This window comes from Perissodus microlepis, chromosome 22 (assembly GCF_051167445.1).
Source record: "Perissodus microlepis isolate ML-2025 ecotype Zambia chromosome 22, ASM5116744v1, whole genome shotgun sequence".
NCBI classification, from domain to species: domain Eukaryota; kingdom Metazoa; phylum Chordata; class Actinopteri; order Cichliformes; family Cichlidae; genus Perissodus; species Perissodus microlepis.
The window spans coordinates 16,246,296-16,265,940 of NC_140481.1; the positions used below are offsets into that span (position 1 = coordinate 16,246,296).

Consider the following 19,645-nt stretch of genomic DNA (forward strand, 5'->3'; position numbering starts at 1 on the left):
GCAACATCAGATGAACCCGGTTTGATAGATTGCAGCAGGGATATAAACATCGAGTCGGCGTACCAGAGTACCGGAAACGAGGTGATTTTAGTCAAAAAGTTTTGATAAAAGTTATATTTATTTGTTTGTTACACAGCGGTCTTATTAGTAAATATGTTATCACGGTATTATAATATATACAGTTTAAATTATATAGAGCATGTGTGCTTTGGTGTAGTACCCTAATTTCGTCGCATATCAGGTTTTAGTCACCTTTCAAGCCCTGCCATACGCTGACCCACAGGTGCACACTACGCATGCGCCTTTAAAAACTCTTTAAATACCCGAAGTCATCTGCCACAACAAAACATTCCGCTGTCAGCCCATTCACGGCTGTGCTATAGTAGTTACTGGCGCATAAGAGGCCCTGGCAGAGACAGGCAAATATTTACTTTCATATCTGCGTCTCTACTAGTAATCTCAATCGAGAACCTGTCTGAGTATTAACGAAATTGACCCGGAGTCGTAAAAGGCTGTGTGGGGTGAAGTCGGGGGGAGACGAACAGGAGAAAAAACCCCCCAAAAAAACAAAGATGGCTGTGTAGCTAGAGAGACAAGTCCCAACGGAACTGTCTCCAGCAGCAGCTTTAATCACCGACACGTCCCGTGAGTCCCGCGGACAGTCAGCCGGTACCGGAGCAGGGACGCAGGGAGCAGCCGAGCCGGGCCCGCTGGTGTTGTAAGCCGCTGTCATTGCGAGTAACGGCGTCGAGAGAGGGCACCAACAGCTGAGAGAGCCCGGGTTGTTTTTGTTCTGCCTGGGCAGAGGGAGAGGACTGCTGTGTTTTTGTCAACGTAGCTAGCCGCATAGTCTGCTAGCCTCACTGTAAGTCACCCCCCCTCCCCCAAAAAAAGTCGACATTTAATTTATCAGATAGTCGTGATTACATTGTGCACATGCTCTCGTTATTATTCATTAATTGGCGTGTTAAGATACAAGTTTGTGAATGTAGGGTCGCGTTAACAATAAGTTAGCCCGCATTCCTTCCTGACTGCCGACGCGCTAGCATAGCTCACGTTAGCTTGCTGTCAGCTGACCGTTAGCTTGACAGGTGGTAAGCTAACCCCAAGCTAACCTGCAGGTATTTCGGGCTCAGCCTGGTCGCGGCAGGTACATAACAGGCTTTTCAAGAAAGCCACCGTCATGTCTTCACTGGAAGAGCGAGACGTAGGCGTTGCGGCCGCCCCTGGCTCCTCCTCGGCCGGCCTAGGGGTCGGGGCCGTGGGGGTAGCTGTGGAGGCTGTCGCTGGGGTCGCAGCCATGCAAGAGGAGGTCGCGATACGTCGAGAAGGGCCCGAGCCAGACCCAGACGAGCCACCCAAGAAGAGGGTGAAATTACCCGAGGGAGAGGCAGGGAAGCTGGAGGAGAGACTGTACTCAGTGCTGTGCTGCACCGTGTGCCTAGACTTGCCCAAGGCGTCTGTATACCAGGTAAACATGTTGTCAATCACAAATCTGGCCCCCTCCACCCACCCCACAACCCCAAACAAACATCAGCACACCAGCTCAACCTCATAATAGAAGTTGCCCATGTGTCCCCAACCCTCAATCCCCACTGTCAACCTGTTGAATGTGTTGGCCAGCTCCATTTATTTTTAGTGATACTGGATCCGACAAAGGCCCCAAGTGTCAACAGCAGATTGAGCCATGAGGCCAAGAGACCAGACACAACCAGGCCAGGTGGTCAGCTGTACTGGCTCAAGTTTATAACATAATACTGTGAATTATCCTCAGAGAGAGAAAGAGAGAAACAGAAAAACTACATCCCCAACCCCTCATAAGACTCCCAAAACCTAAATCGGAATAATCTTTTGTCCTTTCCTTGATCTTTACCCCAGCTTTCTACATAATGACCCCAAACTGCTCTTGTCAATGTCAAAGGAGCACATTTGCTAAGTCAATCATTGTCCAGGTAGTCATCTGCATTTACATGCCTGACTACACAGTGTTAATCTTTAACATTTATTGGTAATATAAACACAACGCTATGTTCTTTCAATACATAATATTCTGCACATGCATCCAGATATATTGTGTTAGGTTTGTTAAGCCCAGTTTCACACAGAAAATGACATCATTTATGTAAAAAAAAAAAAAAAAAAAAGGTTTTCAGTATAGTTTCTTCTTTGAGTTATAATCTGTCAGATATTTCACAGAACGAGGCAGACAGCCTGTTCAGCAGATATAGCCAATTCAGTATTACAACTTAACCAAAATTATAAATAACCAAACATTTAAGCAAACGTGTTGAATGGTTTTACACTAAATTATTTGTTGTAATATGAATATAAATTAAACTGGCCACTCTTTCATATTTATAAGTTGTTCCATTTTATTATTTAAATAAACCCATGTAACATATGATCTGTTATTTCATTAATATTTGACACATTTAAGTCAATATTTATTCTCTAGGTTTCTTCCTGTTTAACAACATCACTAGATAATTTATCGCTTTCCTCAGACCTTCTGATTGACCCGTCAGCATCTTGTTTTTGTCCTACTAGTGTACCAATGGACACCTGATGTGCGCTGGCTGTTTTATCCACCTTCTGGCTGATTCCCGTCTGAAGGAGGAACAGGCCACATGTCCCAACTGCAGGTAAACCAGCAAATAAAATGCCAGTGTGGATCCCGATTTTGGGGACCGGTAAGTTAAGCTTTAGGGTGATATAAATTAAACGTGACACGTGAAAGAAACGCAAGGGGGTATGTAACGTCGCATTCGCAGGGAGATGATCAAACAAACATATAATATATATGAGGATCAAAAGAATTTGGATTTATAATATTTAAAAAAAGAAAACATATAGATGTTAATAATCGCTGTATGTGTGACAATGTTCATACAAAGTTTAGTGCCTCCTGTGTACCCAGCTATTATGGAGCTACAATCATTATAGTGAGAAGAAGCTGCTGGAGTAGATCCAAATGTTTAGAAAGCATGCTAAACAAAACTATAACCAGCGACATTTGCTGCTTAATATTTTATATTTCATCTTTTTCTTGTTAGTACTGGGCCTCTTATAAGAGAAACATTCTCACGGTTGAATTTTTAATTAGGTTTATTGAAGCATGTTTGTCTGAATTTTTGCACAAACACAAAAACACCTTAATTAGTTTTACTCAGCCTTATAGTACGCTTGGCAACAAAAGACATAGTACTCAGTGGCTCTTGGCTTTACTTTGCGTCAGTATATTCTACATACCTCAAATCTTAAATATACCCCTGCCCTGAGGTGTGATTTATGCTTTTTCTCCCTGTTTGTGTAGGTGTGAGATCAGCAAGAACCTGTGCTGCAGGAACCTCGCGGTGGAGAAGGCTGTCAGTGAGCTGCCGACAGAATGTACCTTCTGCCTAAAACAGTTCCCCCGCTCCAGCTTAGAGAGACACCAGAAAGAGGAGTGCCAAGACAGGTACACGCACACGCACACACACACACACACACACACACACACACACACACACACACACACAGAATGACAGTTTTTCCAAGTTTTGCAGCACTTGTAGCCAGAGAAAGTGAGAAATGAGTTCCAGCCACTTTTCTTACAAAAGGCCCCAAAAGCATCAAATGAAGTGGGCTCAGGAGAGTAAACATACGGACATGTGACAGTAGCATGATAGTGTGTGTGTGTGTGTGTGTGTGTTTACGCGCTGCAGGATCACACGGGGTTAATGTGGTGAAGCAGCTACTCCAGAGGAGAAAAACCACTAACATGATTACAGACTGCACATTATCTTGTATGTGATACTCATGGCTCCTCATGAAGTCCTATGGGGTTGTTGCTATAGCGATAGGTGACCCTGCTTAGAATACTGGTATCTGTGCGAGTGTTGCTATGACGACTGCCGTTTCGCCAGGTGTTATTTTTTGTTGTTTTTTTTTCTTTCCCCTGGTCGGGTCACACAGAAAATGACGGCGGTCTCCCGCGAGGAGGCGCTGACGTTGGCTCGTACCCTCGGGGCCGTTTGCTCATTAAGATATGAGGTTTAATACGGCATAATTACAGTGCATGATTACAGGTGTTTTTGTTGGGAATCCTTTTTAAATGTCCGTGTAGGCCAAAACTTTCCAGTCAGAAGGTTGACTTATGTAAGCATGGCTTCAATTAGCCGTGCCTCGCTGCAGAGACTAACTAGTACCTTTCACATTACTAATAGCGCACATCAACATGTTCTCGCTGAAAAGCACCGCTATAAAGGATGTAGCTAATATGAATACATGCATTTATTCCTTGTGGTTGGGTCTCATCTTTAGTGCAGCATTAATTTTCTTTAGTTCCCAGCGCACATTAATTAATACCTTTGGTGACTGTAACGTCCAATCACTACACGTGTCACGCATTTATCACAAAGGACCTGTGGAAAGGATGTCGTTTATGTACACCCACGCCTTTGCTTCCTTTGCGCTGAGCTCTTTCCCCACCATTATCTTGCCAGGGTGACACAGTGTAAGTACAAGAGGATCGGCTGCCCGTGGCAGGGTCCTTTTCATGAGCTACCAGCACACGAGAGTGAGTGCTCGCACCCCACGAAGACTGGAACAGAACTCATGGGAATACTGGGAGAGATGGACCAGAGCCACCGCAGAGACATGCAGCTGTACAACAGCATCTTCAGCCTGCTGTGTTATGAGAAGATTGGGTTTACAGGTAAACCCCCCCCCCAAATAAATAAATAAATAAAAATAAAAAAGAGGATAAAATTGTTTGGTGATATCTGTGCCTGTAATTCAGTTTTTGTCCTCATCACTCCTCCTTTCTAATTCATGCTGCATTTGTGTATCCACCCAGAGGTGCAGTTCAGGCCGTACCGCACTGATGACTTCATCACTCGTCTGTACTATGAAACGCCGCGCTTCACTGTCCTCAACCAGACGTGGGTGCTGAAGGCCCGCGTGAACGACTCCGAGCGCAACCCCAACCTCTCCTGCAAGCGCACCCTCTCCTTCCAGCTCATCCTCAAGAGCAAGGTACACTCACTACCCACTTACTTTATTTTTAGGTTTCTTCACGCTTGCTGGATTTCACTCTTCACCTGATGTGGTTTGAATGGAGAGGTTTGGAGACACTTAAGGTCCTGGAACTGACTTTACAGACAGATAATCAACTCTGTTACCATGAATCTAACGTGACTCTTTTACCATTTGTGCAAGAGACAAATTTCAAACAGTTTTGGAAAGAAGAGAAGAAGAGCTTAAGGGGATATTTGGTTTATCATGGTAGATTAAATTATTCTCAAGGTACTTCTGTTTGAACACAGATGTTACCATGTGCGCTTCACATTACTGGAACTCGTCAACCATTTTGGGCTATATAGAAAATTCAAATGTTTTCTGAAAGATGAGAGCCAAGAAAAGAGCGTTACGGGTTTAGGCGGATTGGTTGTACACAAAATGATCTCGTTATTTAAAACTTTAAGGGAAGTCTACATTTATTTAGTTTTAAAAGACTAAAAGAAGAGACTAACCAAAAGGTTAGAAATAAGGCAGATTTACAACCCCAAGACCCCTGTCTGAATGCACAGAGAAGCTGCGGTAACTTCAGTGTCAGCGGTCACTGGGATTGCATGTATACAGTCTCATAAAATAAGGCTTAAAAAATGGCTTTTTTTCTCCCCACACATGTGCACATTTTCACAGCATTATGGCTGCCTTTACAGTTACAGTGAGACATGCCTGAACAGACCAAGAGTGTTTTTATGTGTCATTTTTTTATATTTTCTCTTTTTTGTGAAAAAAGCAGCAATATCTAAAATTACCACCAGTTATTGCATTATGAGGGCGAGGAATTCAGTTATGGAGAAGAATAATTTGAGGTAATAGAAGAGCCCATGGCCATTTCTGATGATAAATGTATAGGTCAGCGATACTTTGAAGTTGCTTATTCTCGCCAACTGACTGATCAAAGTTCAGAGATTTTCAGATGAGTTTTCACTGTAAAATTTGAGCTCACGAGCTGGAGCCGGCCCCCTGCTTCAACCTGGATGTGTCTCCACAGGTAAACTCGGTCCTGGAGTGCTCCTTCCTGCTATTGAAGGGCCCCTACGACGATGTGTGGATCAAGCCGGTTATCCACCACCACTCCTTCAGCAACGACACCAACGAGACCGACTACGTCCCGCTGCCCATCTCCGACTCGGTGGAGTGCAACAAACTGCTGGCCGCCAAAAACATCAACCTGCGCCTGTTCATCTTCCAAGTCCAAAAATAAAGAGGAGAGAGAGAAGGAGGAGGAAGATGGAGCAGGGGTGGGGTGGGGGTGAGGGGTCAGAGAGAGGATGTGATGATTAAAGAGAGACACCGCAGAACCATTGATACCTCTTAACACAAAAACAAATACATGAACACACACCTTCACACAGGGTACACGCTTCTACACACACACACACACACACACACACACACCACTAATTACACATACCTCCTTTTGCTTTTAAAAGATAGTGAGACCCCTTGCCCGAGAAAGCTGTGAGTTGCTATAGAGATGGGTGGGCATTGATATGAGATTGTGATGGCGGGGGTGGAGCCTGCGAAGGCACGGGTGGGAATGTCGGCAGCAGTGGAGGAGCGGGAGGGGGCGGGGGGGAAGTTCCCAAATGGTTGGTGTGTACCTGTGGTTCGTGAATGACCTTTCAGTTCCTGACACCCACAGCCAAAGGTAGCACACACACCAACCGAAACAGGTGTGGCAGTTGTGTGCGCATGTGTGTGTGTGTGCGTGGGTGAGAGGGAAACAGAGTTGTGTGGCGGGGACCCCGGAGCGCAGCCGCAACTCTGCTCACCTGTTCAGGTGTCCCAAAGACGCGTGATAATGTGAAAACAGAGCGACCGACTCTGCTGAGCTGGAGCACGTGAAGGAGTGTGTGTGTTAATCTGTGTCGTCTTTTCTCCTCCCTCTACACACTGTACGCCTGAGTTTCCCCGTGAAGCTCATCATCCCACCTCCACCACCCCCCCGGTCTGCATTTCATCAAGAGGAGAGACGGCCTGGCTGCGTGCATGTGTTTTAGTTCTTCGACTTATTCCTGCAGCTGGGGGTTATATTTAACCTTCAACACTAATACCATTTTAATTTTCTCTTAACCCCGAGTATTTAAGTACCCCTGAACTTTTTCTTTCTTTAGTTGGGTTTTAGCGTGTGAACGGCCACCTGTGTAGTGCATACATGAGTGAGTGAGTGTAGACAGATCCAAACTGTGAGATTCTTTGCAAACGTGTCTCCAGGTGAGCAGTATAAGGTTAGAGGACATTACTAGCAAGGCAGGACTACCACAAGACCTTCAAAGCCCCCCCCCAAAAAAAGAAAGTCCCCTAGGGGTTCACAGTGTGTCAGTTAATTTTTGGTCAATTATCGTCTTTATTTGTTATTTGCATCTCTAAAATGAAATGTCATCTAGCAGATGGATTATCACAGGATCAGTGTAGTTCTCATTGTGCATTTCTGGAGATTTTTTTTGTGTTAAGTTAACTCGTTGTTTTTGTTATTTTTGTGTGTTTGTGTTATAAATCAGGTGAACCTTTGCGTTTTAACTAGATCACACTGGGTTTAATTAAATTACCACAAACTGACTGACACATAGGAACTTCTAGGGACAGTGTATAAGTGTGTGCTGGGATTCAGCAGGAGCATGAGTGAGTTCCTGTTGTCTCTACACTCGATCCCCCCCCTCGCACCCCAAATCTGTGCAGCAGGGTTAGCCTCAGAGAGTCTCAGGGCGATCAGGACTTCTTCATTCATCTGCTCAGAGATCAGCAGCCGTCTCAAGAGGCTTTTTCTGAAGGTCAGACTTCAGGTGGTGATGGATGGTGTGCGTGTGTGTGCGTGTTTGTGTGTGTGTGTGTGGAGAGAGGTGGTGTTTTACCTAACAATGGTGACATATTAGTGTTAGACTTACTTGAAGGAAAACGAAGCAACGTTACTTAAGTAGATTCTACTGTAAAGCAGATAGATCTCTCTCCTCCTGACCTCTACTTCCTGTATTTCTGTGTTTTAATGCTTTGTCTCTATGCCAGTGGACTCACTCATCTCACTATGGCTGTACATGTGCCTTTTATTAAAGATCATGGAACCTGCTTCTGCGTGTCTGAATGTTGGGGGCAAAAAAATAGGCCCGGCTCGGCGAAGGCATCAGCCCGTATAAATTATGCATTCAGCACCGCAGAGATGAAAGCTAAATTTAATTTTAAGGCCCGGTGTGGATGATGGATATGTTTCATTGAATTTGAAAGGGGGGGGGGGGGGGGGGGGGATATGAATAACTTTGAGTACAAATAACACATTGGCAGTTATTGCCTGCATGCAAGTGGCTACATCACAGCGAGATGTCAGCTGTCTGAAGACTTAAAAAGAGAGGAGTGCTGTGTGTCTGTGAAAACTAGTTTGATTTCTGGGCTGTAATTAGTTGGGTTCTGATTTGTTTATTTGACTTGATGCTGCAGGAAAAGCACGGGTGTAAAAATAATAAACGACAGCTGAATCCCATTTAGCTGCTTCACATTCAGGGCACTGCTGCTGTGCCACTGATTTACTGGGACACTTGAATAGAGTGGAGCGGCTCTTGCTGCGATTATTTACAAAGCTGAAATAAGTAGTTGTCCATTTTATTATTTAATTAACAATCTGTATTTGTTTTTGATAATTTTGCTGTTTTCCCACATTCTGAAATGATAACATTTGTCTTCTGTGATTAAGGTAAAAACAAACACTATTCTCTTTTTTATTGCACAGGTTTCTAAGAGTAAGAGTCAGCTGTTGTAAGGCCTGAATAGACAGAATTTACTGTTGAAGATGTGTAATGAGGGTATTTAAACAGGAGGGGGCGCCTAAGTCTTACACTGGGGATCCTTCATTTGCTTAATAGTGTGTGAAAAATGGTATAATTTGCGCCCTGTAAGCTGCTCTTCTGTTACTGCATGATCATTTTAGTCTACTAGTAACACCAATGCTCTTTTGATCTAAAAGCCAATATCCTGATTGATCATACCAATCAATATGCTTTATGTAAATCCTTTACTTGCTTGCCATCAGTCTCTTATTTCTAAACTCTGGACTTTTCCACAGCGCACTGATCAAGACTGTTTATGTCTGGGTGTGTGGTACGTTTGGCTGTCCTCCTACACTGAGCTTTATTTCCTGGTGTCTTGTCTCATCTCAGCTCCATCTAATGCCATTAGCATGATCATCATCATCATCATCATCATCATCGAGTTCAGAGGAAACAGAGAGTCAGGATGATATAGAAATGTGACCTCATCAGTCCAGCCACAGCACTTTATTCTCTTCACACAGTGCATTTGCTTAAAACACAATATATATAATTTAATATCAATATAAAACTCCATTTGTGTATATAAATTATGCATTCAATACAGCAGTTCTTATATATACTTTTAAGCTTTGGTACAGTGGAACATTTATCTCTGTGAGTGCATGTGTGCATACAGCATATCCAGGGGGCATTAGCAGGAAAGGGGGGCAGGAGGTTGTGTGAAAAAAGGTGTTTATGTGTTAACCATGTGTGCGTGCGAGCGAGTTCACGCATTGACTAATGTATCAGTGCTCGATCAGTACTGTGCACTCCAGGCAGGCGTGCTGAGGTTAGCGCAGGTAGAAGGTTGGCAGCCGCTGAGGTGGGAGGGCTGGGGCACCACGCAGCAGTAACCAGTCTCTCCACCTACCCCGGTCACAGCTTTACTTTGGGGAAACGACACCGGAACGCCTCCCTGCAGAGAGACGGGGAGAGAAAGAAGCAAAGTTGGTGCTGGGAACAGCTACAAGAAGCATTTAGTGAGAGGGTTTCTTCTCTGGGCTCAAGCAGCTTCAGACTGATGCCCAATGAGACCTTTCTGGTGTTTACCTGAACCATGCTACACTGATGGGAGGCAACCGGTGAGTAGGTGCCCAGAACAGCCTGGGGCTGGGTGTGGGAAGACTGCTGCACCCTCACAGCAGGGGCATAACCTCCTAGAGACACACACACATATATAAAAAAAGAACATTATTAATTATATGATACTGGGATTAATGAAAGAAATTAACCATATAAGACCATTATAAATATTTAAGAACACGTCAGCGGAGATGCAAGATCTGGTTTGAGGCTTCGATACTGCTTTAAGAAACCATAAAAATACACATAGAACATAATTAGTCTTGAATGTGTAGATCAGTGGTTCTCAGAATGTGGTCATTATAAAGAAATTAAGCTGATTGAATATGACTTTCATGGAAAACAAGAGTTTTATTATAGTGAGTGGAGCTATAGCCTCTATTTGACACTCATTCATTATTCTGTTTTCTCTTTTTGAGAAGAGCAAATTAAAAATAATATCTAATTTGTTCCACAGTTTTATCTGTGGTAAATTTGGTGGGATGCAGTTTATTCCACTTGGTGCTGCTTAGGAAATTACACTTGCATGTTCTCCATCCTTCACTCAGTCCGGCTGATGGAGTCATTTAAATTTCTTGCCAACTTTATACAATAATTTATTTCGTAAATTGCCGCAGATGACGGGACTGAATTGTGTCTTCTCGCTCTTTGTCACTGTGATGAATAGAAGCAGCAGGAAAAGAGACCGGTTCACTGTGAGACCCTCAGACTACATCTCTGACAGTGTAACGGCCCCCTCCTCTACTGCCACAGCTTGTTTTCTCTCTCTCTCTCTCTCTCTCTCACTCTCACTCATACACACGCACACGCGCACGCACACAGGAAGAATGTACCTGTTGGCTGAACAGCTTGGCTGTGGACTTGCTGAGTGGGTGAGGCAGGCCTGCATCCATGCTGAGCTGAGGTAGGGTAATAATACACAGGCACCTATAGGACATTTATAAGAGTAGCTTTATTCAGTGTATGATTGTCTGTAATTATTCCTTTAAAATGTCCGTATTTAACTAAGAAGAGACCTGAGATATAAAGCGCTGGTGTATCCTTACCTGAGGTGAGGGCTGGCAGTAGTTGGCAGGGTTGGGAGGAGGGGGAGGAGGATGAAGGGGAGGCGCTGCATAGATGTAACCCTGACTGGAAGGGTAGAGGGGCGGGGCTTCACCCGCTGACTGACAGCTCACATGAGCAAACTGTGAGGAGAGCTCTTCAATCTGTAGGTCAAAAGAAAGGAGGTCAATGCGCACAATACTTCAAACGCACAGCAGTGGAGGTGCCGCGCTGCGATACATACTGTAGAGTATGGCTGTGGGGGGGTGACAGGTAACATCTGTGGAGCTGTGTAAGAGACAGACGAGTACTGAAGCACCTGAGAGAGACACACATATGGAGACAGAGATAAAGGCACAAACAGTGGCATGTGCTTGAGTGTCAGCTAGACCGTATCTTGCATGTAAAGCACATCTTGCTGTGCGTGTGTGCATGTTTGTGTGTGTGTATGTGTGCTACCTGCTGCTGCGGCTGCTGAGGGGGGGAGCCCTGCAGCTGAGTCTGGCTCCTGATTGGCTGTTGATTCTCTGGAGGGTTGTAAACAACCGGGGTTCCATCAGGGTTGAGGAAAGGCTGCCCTGAGAGGTCAAAGGTTGGGTATGAAAATGTGCTTGTCTTCTTTAAAATAATATCTGTGTGTGTGTGCGTGTGTGTGTGTGAGCCTGCGTTTGTGTCAATTACCAGTATGTGGGTTCACTAAAATGCTTCCCGGCGGGATCCCATTCTCAATAATGTAGCTGGGTGCCTGCTCCTCCATGATGGGAGGAGAAGAGTGAGGACAAGTGGATGGCAGTCTGTACAGAGAGATGGAGCCTGGGAGCGTTCGAAAGAAGAGAGGAGGGAGTTTTATTATAACACCACTTAACAGATACCACATTTCCACACCCCACCTGTCTGTGCTACAGACATAGCGCGCGGCCCCTCGGCGCAGTCTCAGTGACGTTTTGTTCTTCCTGAAGATGTGAAGAAGGCTGGAGGTGTTGTGTGAAAATTTACAGCTATGGTGTGCGAGCGCTCATGGACCGAGTTAAAAATGTTCACACCACAACTTCCACCGCTTTTCACTAATTAGATGCAACCACTAATTTATAAACAGTGATTTTTCCCAAGTGCAGCGATGGCGCCGATGTCTGCGCATGCAAACGCGAGCGCTCAGGTGCGGATGAACCGATACGTCTCACCCTTTGATGAGTGAATTTACACCTTGAACATGTGACACAGGAAGTGTCACAAAGTCATTAAATGTTACGCTGAGACGAAGTACAAAAAAAAAAAAAGACGTACCTGCACCTCGTGCGTCCCAGACGTTGTTAGCAGGTTGGCGGGTCTTCTGGGCGGCACTTGTCCATTGGTAGGAGGAATCTGACTCTGTGCTGCTCCAAGGTCGGGGGTCGTTGCTATAGCGACAGTCAGTCTCTGTGCTGCTCTGCCTGCTGCTGCCTGTCCAGCTGGAGCCTGAGCTGTCACGGCTCCCCCTGTGAGGCACATCCAGAATTATCCTACCGTCTTATTACCCCATGAGAGGTGCACCATTAAAAAGCCACTGAAATTATCTCTAAAACCTTTTGTTTGTGCCAAGATTCCTAAACCCTGATTCCCACAAACTCATGAAAATAAAATCTGGGTCTTATTCCTGTTTCTGCTGAAAAGCTGTGTGCCAGCCAGGCTGACCAAATTAAGATGATAAATGACTGCATCTGTGCCGACGAAGCTATACCTGAAGAGTTTCCTCCGGGCTTCAGCATCTGGATAGTACTCGTCCACATGCCTGCGCACATCCACACACACATACACACAGACATATATAAATGTTCTCATCTAAATATAAAAGCTGAAAGGCTGAAATGGAAAAATTGCACTGCAGGCAAGGTTACCTGGTTTCTGCATGGGCGCTCTCTGGGGTGCAGAACGGCTGTAAAAGTATGGCAGAGAAATTATTGAAAATCCTTTCTGTGCCCGTGCCGCTGTGTCGGTTTTGTCCTCCTTGCTCTCTTTCTCTCACCTCTTTGTTGAAAATGCGCTCCCGTGCTCTTTGGTACTCCTCCTCTCTCTCCTCCACCGACTTGCTTTGCCTCTCTTGGAAAGGGTGGAGACGTCTCTGCTGTGAGGAAGCAAAGAGAGGCCAGGTGAAATCATCAATGGGATCAAAGTCACTTAGGATGGAAATTTCCCAAATGAGCTGCAATATAGGAGGTCAGACAGACCTGGTCATCTGAGCTGTTGTCTCTCTTTAGGATTATTTTCCACTGCTGGATCTCCTCTGTCTTGTCCTTATGCACCTTGTCCACAAAACGCTCCTCAGGTCTTTGACAAAAGAAGTTAGGACTGTTAAGTTTGCACTGAAAAGTAGCGCACTACAGGAGAAATGCACATTGTGCTTGCTTACATGCGTGTGCTGCTGGTCCGGTTGATGATGACAGATTTGCCTGTCTGGTCTACATTGTGCTCCATGCCAAAGTAGGCCGCCACCCGATGGACCAGCATGCGGTGGTAGGATGACATGTGAGGGAATTTTTTAAAGGGACTGAGAGAGGGGAATAAGAGAGGAAGAGGGAAAGCAAGTGGGAAGGTGAAAGTGAAAGAGAAAAGAATAGACTTTAACACTGCAGCGCTATCATAACATATTCACTTAATCTTTAAAACGTGAGTTGTTGTTTTTTTAAAGCTCAGTGAAGGTGTCCTTTCACAGACACACACACACCTATTGCTGGTGATGAAGTCAATCATGTCCTGCTCCAGTTTAAGCAGCATCATGCGGTCCCTGGGGTTGCTATTGAGTGTGTCGACGATAAACTGGTGCAGGTCTATGCCGGTGGAGTCGGTGTACTCCACACTGGACTCTGAGAGCAACACGGGCACAGGCAGGATGTGTTATAAGACAACAAACACAATCCGAAATTACACCGCAATATTAAACACCCCAGGAGAGCCACATGTAAATAGCGGCACAGAGTCCAATTTTATTACATTTTATTTGCTTCCTTCTTTTCTTTCTTTTATGAGATATTTCAGAAAACACACACATACCTTTGGACAGTGAAGGTTTCTTTGGATCTGTGCTGCTCTTCTCCTGCTCTTCCTCTTTACAGGAAGTTCTCCTGTTGTCATGGCAGCTCGATGAGATGTTTGCGTCTGGAGGTGACTGAAAAAGAAAGAAAGAATAAGTTGAGTGTGGTGGTGATGGTGATGAGGAGAAGGTGGATGCTTATGTGTGTACGTGTGTTACCTGGGTTTCTTCAAAAGGTGGGCAGTCCTCACAGACGGCTTCAGCACGCACTAACTTTGGTCTAGCCTGAAACACACACACAGACACACACACACAAGCAATATTATGAATTCATAGAGTCCAATGCAATCAATATTTTAGAAAGAATGAATAATGTGAGGCAGAATTATTTTAGCTTACCTTGACTTTTTTCTTTGGTTGAACCTGGCTGCACTGTTTCTGCAAGTAAGGACACAATTTATTATAACAGCGTGAACGGGCATCGGAGGGAACGCATAATTTTCAGTGGATCCACGCTTAGTGTTGCTTACCTGCTGCTCGAGCGTCTTAAAGTCACTCTGACACTCCACGCCCTCCTTCTGATTGCACGGGGGCAAGCGTGACGTAGGGGAGGGGCAGCTGACGACGTCACATGACGTGACAACGGAGGGCTTTAGGAGGACATCTGTACTTGCTACAACTGCTTCAGTCATCCTTCTAAAACAGAAAAAAAACAACAACTTCCACTCTGAGCCTGTTTACCAAGTGGGTGTCTGCATTTGTATATTTTACTGCTATTTAAAGATATTTTGCCTGCATTTGCATGAGTCTCTGTTTGTGTGTTTGTGTGTGTGGAGGCACATTTTTCCTACCTATGTGGAGTTGTTTACTGTTGAGCCTCACAGGTGAATGATGAGGTCATATATCCCATGTTCCCACAGGGCAGCCAGAAACACAATTATCGTCTCCGCCTCTGCTCGCCTCCTCTACTGTTCTTCTCTCTCTCTCTCTGCCGGCACTTTACTGGAGAGGGGGAAATAGCCTGAAGAGTTCAAATAACACAGGAGGGGAGGAGAAAAAAAACTGTTAGTGGTCATTTAACAGCAGAAACTGCACTACACAGCTTGACGAACACACTCGGAGCATAAAGCTGCTGGAAATGACATCAAGAAGATCAAGTAGCTGAGCTTGTGTGTCTCTGCTTCCAAAATGTTCTCCTGGCGTCACAGTTAATCACTGCCTAACACCAACGAGCGTTTTACAGTAAACACGTTCGTGTATCGGTGACGGTAACGCGCAGCCCAGTGCTCGGATGCTGCATTCGCTGTGTGTATTTACGTGTGTGCGCGTGTCTGCGTTCGAGCGTGTCCGCGAGCTTTTCTTAGAAGCAGCAGCTGTGGAGAGTATCACCCGATCCGGCCCGCTCTGATATTCCTAGAATACCAAGCTGAGTCTCTGATCCCAGTGGTGAGAACATAGCTGAGACCAAAGAGATAGACAGACGGGCACGACGCAGTGGCATTCCTCCATCATTTCCCAACAGGGCCGAATTCTGCTGTAAGACACAGCTCAAGGGGACACTTACTCCTGTAACACCCGGGACAGAATAACGAGCTCAGAGGATGCAGAGTCCCACAGCATGCTTATTTAACACCCGACTGGAGATGATGGCAGCCTTTTTTTGTTAAAAAAAAAAGAAAAATCGTCTGTCAGTCCATGTGCAACCAAAGTGGTGTTTATGCTCCAGTGAAATGAAACACTGTACATGACAGCAAAAGAAAGGGAATTATTCCCAGTATGGCACACAGGAGACTAAACATGTGTGTGTTGGTCTAACATTTTACGTACTACTTAAAGAAGGTGAATCATAATGTACTGATGTGTAGTATTGATTATAGTTCCAAACATACTGATATGACCATCTGCTGATATTAGTTTTGATGTCTTAACACAAAGCTGGAAAAAAGCCGCTACTCTGTCTTGGCGTTGTGATCCTAAGAAAGAAGAAGCACTTCAGAGACACACACACTCTCAAACGGACATCATTTCGGAGACTCCCCAGCGTGATGTTGGCCAGTTGCTGCTGAACTGTCCTTCAGCCAAAACAGACCAGTTTCATGAGCGCTGCCTGAGGCCGACCCTGACCTTGCACCTCGGAGAGGGGAGGGGCGGCGAGCAGTAAACGACATACAATCAAAGACAAACTGAGTATTAAATGAGAGGGAGCAAGCTGCTGTTGAGCTGCGTTACACCTCAACCGTTGAGAGGAGAAATGGAAAGATGGAGCGGGACTGGGGAAGGATATGCACTACAAGGAAAACAAGACGAATGGGAGGTGCGGGAAGCAGGGGATGAAGAGAGATGAGGAAGCAGTCTGTGGAGACTTTAAAGGTGAAGAGGGGTGACGGGAGGCGATGGAGAGCGAGCGAGAAGAGTGAAGAATTAACGAGGGAGAGGCTCGCCGTGCAGTCTGTCTCCGGGCTTTTCAGCCGACGGCCGTGAAGAGAGGATTTGAGTGGAGCTACCAGGTTTTTTGCGCTGAGCACTGCAGAAAGTGGCCGGCCGCCCGGGGAGAAGGTGTGACACGATCATTAGCGTGTGACGGATGGCAGCGGGAGGCAGGGAGCGCCAGTACCCGCTACATCATCATCCATCTGCTGCTCTCCCCGAAGCCTCCAACCTCGGAGCTACTTACTCACCAGGACACCTTTCTTCTCCAGCCAAAAGCTGCCTGGCTTATACACACTGAGACACAGGCGGACCAGGGGGAAAATGTCCAGAAACTACTTTAGATGGCCACTGTCAGCTAAAGCGGGTTATATTAAGTCCTCAAGCCTGCTGCAGCCATGTTTGTAATTAAGGCCAATGAAGAGAAAGAGAGAAAGAGAGAAAAGAAATCTGCCTTTGAATAGCAGGGCTATAATTACCATGCATCGTTTAACACAGAGATCCACATCATTGCTTGTGTGCTCTTTACACTTGTAGACATTTATCTTTACATTTTACCACCTCCGAGGAATTCATTCGCATCCCTCCATCTCAAGAAAACCTACAAAAACTAAAATAAAAAATAAAAATCCTCGCTGCCTCTGGCCACAGGAGCTGCTGCTGCTGTTTGTGTTTTGTCTCTAAAGGCTGCAGCTGAATCTAAAACAAGATTTCATATGTTTTCTCCCTCAGCCCGGGAGCTCATTAGGAAATGGCTCAGTAACAGACTGAAAATGAGAGAGCAAGTCTCTCTGGTGTTAAAACAATAACTGAGAAATTTCGAGGCAAACTCGCCGCTTTGTTCATCCATAATGTGTACAGCCTCTGCCCCCACAAGCTCCTAATTGGGCTGTTTTTGTTTCCCCTCTTGCATAATATAAAGGTGCCTCTTTTTTTTGGTTTAGACATACAGTATATATTCATTCCATCTTGCTTGCAGGTTTTTACTTCATCTCCTTGCTGCTGCACCCTCCACTTTAAGACAGTGAGAGATGCATAGGAAACTAGGCTACACATGTGAGATTTAGGTTACAGCACCTGGGCGGCCACAGCAGTCTTATCACTTAAGTGTCTTGCGGGTACGACAGCTGCACTGGTCTGCAGCTGAAGTCGAAGGAAAGGCGAGGAAAACACCTACTGTGCATACATGCAGATACAAACACACATACATGCAGCTCATCAGGGAGGAAAGGGCTGGCGATAGAGGGTTAAAACACACACACACACACACACACACATTTAAAAAAAAAAAAAGTAGGCTGCAAGAAACAGGTGGCATCTTCATGCACAACTTCGAAGCATCCTGTTGACCCATATAGCGGGACGGGCCGGTGTTTGATAGGGCATGTGCGGTCTACTTTCGGGTTGCGGCTCTCTTTCTCTCTCGGTCCTGGAAGCTAGAAAGCCGGTGGGAGCGTGTGTCGCATTAAGCTGACACACCGGGGCTATTTTTACACCAGGGGCAGGGAGTGGACCTCCTGCTCCGGGACTTCACCGTGCTGTCAGCGTGAATCGGAAGGATGCCGGATGTAAAGCAGGAGGAATAATGTGGATGTTATAGAGGAGGGGCAACTTAAACTAACATTTGTACACTTAAAAACACACACGAGGAATAAGAAATATTAATAAAGTGGCGGATATTCCTTTGTTAGAGCATAACGGACCTCTTTACTAAAGTAATAATACGCATATTGAGTTGACAATAAGAGGCTTTTATCGGCGGTTATCAATCCGCGGTGTCGCTAACATTTCCCCCTGTCGCTACAGGGGGAAATGCGGCTGATAGGTGCGCCCCGGGGCGCAGTTAGCTTGTCAGATTACCGGTGTTAGCCGCTGTCAAAAAGGAGAGCCAAATTACAAAACAATGTTCAACCCAAGTCGATGAGTCGGTGTGATTTAAAAAAAAAAGTAAGTGATACAAAGAGGAAACGGAGGTGGCATAACAGCATCAAAAGAGAGAGGGGAGCGTCACTGTCTGCCGGCGGAGTGACCGTTAATCGAGCTAACCGCGGAGATGTACAATTGTTGCCGCGGTGACGGCGTTAGTTAGCTTACCGTGAGCAGGCTGATGTCTTCACTCCCTCCGCGGTGCTTCTGCCGGAGCAGTTTACAGACCGACGGTCCGCCGTACACCCTGCCTCTGCTGATTGTGAGCTCCGTTGCTCCTCCTCCGCCTTTTGCCTGTCTCTGTCGGAGCAGAGGAGCAGCGAGGGATGAAGGGAGGGAGAGAGAGAGAGAGAGAGGAGGAGGGCCGACAGCTCTGAACCCTGAGCCACGCGCCCACACACACGCGCAAGGAATGCACGAGAGCCGGCCCTCCAGCAGCCCACTCATCTCCATCTCGGTCCCTGCGTCTCCCTCGCTGCAGGAGCGGCTGTTTCTCTTTTCAACTCGGCTCAGCCTCCTTTACAACTACCGCAATAATCACTAACTACACTTGAATTCTCTTCTATCGGAGCTAAAAATATGCCTCATGTACCCTGTTACCTCATGTAGCCTACTTTGGTTGAGTATTAGCCAGCGTTTTGGGCCAAGCTGCTCCATCACAGCAAGGAAAAAAAGAGATTGTGCTTTTCATATAATTTATTTATAGTTAAGATAACTTACTTCCATTAAAGCTCGTGTAGTCTTAATAATATTATGCTAATAGTACATTTCCAAATAATAGCCATTACTGTGTAAAACTTTTGAGACACCCCTCATTTCTTTTTATTTTGCCAGGGAAATTGGAAACAGGTGCAGGAACTTACTGAAATATGCAAACATACATGTAAATACATTATATAAACCAAACAGAGTTTGTACAGTTCTAACAAGCTTTAAATGCAATATTTGGTGTGACCATCTTTGCTTTTCAACACATGCTAAACTCACTAAGCAGCTTTCTTGTAATTTCTTTAAGTAGTCATCAGGAATAGTTCTCCAGGCTTCTTAAAGGACATTCAAAGATCTTCTTTGGATGTTTGCTGCCTTTTGTTCTGTTCTCTATCAAGATGATCCCACACTGCAGGCACAGTCCAGTCCAGTCCAATCCAGTCCAGGCACTGGATTTGATTTGTGATTTGTGACAAAGTGCCTAAAGATTCAATTTAAATGTTGGTCTTTGCTAAGCTTTCTGTCATGTGTAAACACAACACCGCTTCTGATTCATGGTTCAGCATTAGGTAGCTTAATAAACAAGGAAAAAAATGTT

General features: G+C 45.4%; 2 protein-coding genes across 5 annotated transcripts; one reads left to right on the forward strand and one right to left on the reverse strand.

The window, feature by feature from the left end:
- The first annotated feature begins 325 nt into the window (after positions 1-325).
- On the forward strand, positions 326-8,118 carry zftraf1 (zinc finger TRAF-type and ring finger containing 1). Its single transcript, XM_084919564.1, has 6 exons — positions 326-1,471; positions 2,548-2,642; positions 3,314-3,457; positions 4,485-4,696; positions 4,838-5,016; positions 6,044-8,118. The coding sequence occupies exons 1-6, from the start codon at positions 1,184-1,186 to the stop codon at positions 6,254-6,256; spliced, it is 1,131 nt and encodes a 376-aa protein (XP_084775690.1). The 5' UTR covers positions 326-1,183; the 3' UTR covers positions 6,257-8,118.
- Positions 8,119-9,277: 1,159 nt separating this feature from the next.
- arpp21 (cAMP-regulated phosphoprotein, 21) lies at positions 9,278-18,782 on the reverse strand. 4 transcript variants are annotated; one of them, XM_084919547.1, is made up of 20 exons: positions 18,508-18,774; positions 14,838-15,007; positions 14,517-14,682; positions 14,386-14,424; positions 14,206-14,271; positions 14,007-14,121; positions 13,681-13,819; positions 13,366-13,503; positions 13,184-13,283; positions 12,982-13,077; positions 12,854-12,891; positions 12,697-12,747; positions 12,264-12,454; positions 11,661-11,792; positions 11,439-11,557; positions 11,224-11,298; positions 10,982-11,143; positions 10,769-10,862; positions 9,903-10,009; positions 9,278-9,768 (listed from the first exon to the last, which is right to left on the reverse strand). In XM_084919547.1, exons 3-20 carry the CDS (start codon positions 14,676-14,678, stop codon positions 9,610-9,612), a joined length of 1,983 nt encoding a protein of 660 aa, XP_084775673.1. In that variant the 5' UTR covers positions 14,679-14,682; positions 14,838-15,007; positions 18,508-18,774; the 3' UTR covers positions 9,278-9,609. The 4 variants fall into 4 exon arrangements, with proteins under 4 accessions (XP_084775673.1, XP_084775672.1, XP_084775671.1 ...); XM_084919546.1 differs by having other exon boundaries at positions 12,982-13,080; positions 18,508-18,771; XM_084919545.1 differs by having other exon boundaries at positions 12,854-13,077; positions 18,508-18,782.
- Between the last annotated feature and the right edge of the window lie 863 nt (positions 18,783-19,645).

Excerpts from the sequence above, each read along its gene's own strand:
- arpp21 (XM_084919545.1), bottom strand. The coding sequence starts at position 14,678 with ATGACTGAAGCAGTTGTAGCAAGTACAGATGTCCTCCTAAAGCCCTCC. Across the intron at positions 14,272-14,385 it reads AACCAAAGAAAAAAGTCAAG|GCTAGACCAAAGTTAGTGCG; the intron begins GTAAGCTAAAAT and ends TGTGTGTTTCAG. Across the intron at positions 11,144-11,223 it reads CCCCACAGCCATACTCTACA|ATTGAAGAGCTCTCCTCACA; the intron begins GTATGTATCGCA and ends TTTGACCTACAG.
- zftraf1 (XM_084919564.1), top strand. The coding sequence starts at position 1,184 with ATGTCTTCACTGGAAGAGCGAGACGTAGGCGTTGCGGCCGCCCCTGGC. Across the intron at positions 1,472-2,547 it reads CCAAGGCGTCTGTATACCAG|TGTACCAATGGACACCTGAT; the intron begins GTAAACATGTTG and ends TTGTCCTACTAG. Across the intron at positions 3,458-4,484 it reads AAAGAGGAGTGCCAAGACAG|GGTGACACAGTGTAAGTACA; the intron begins GTACACGCACAC and ends TTATCTTGCCAG.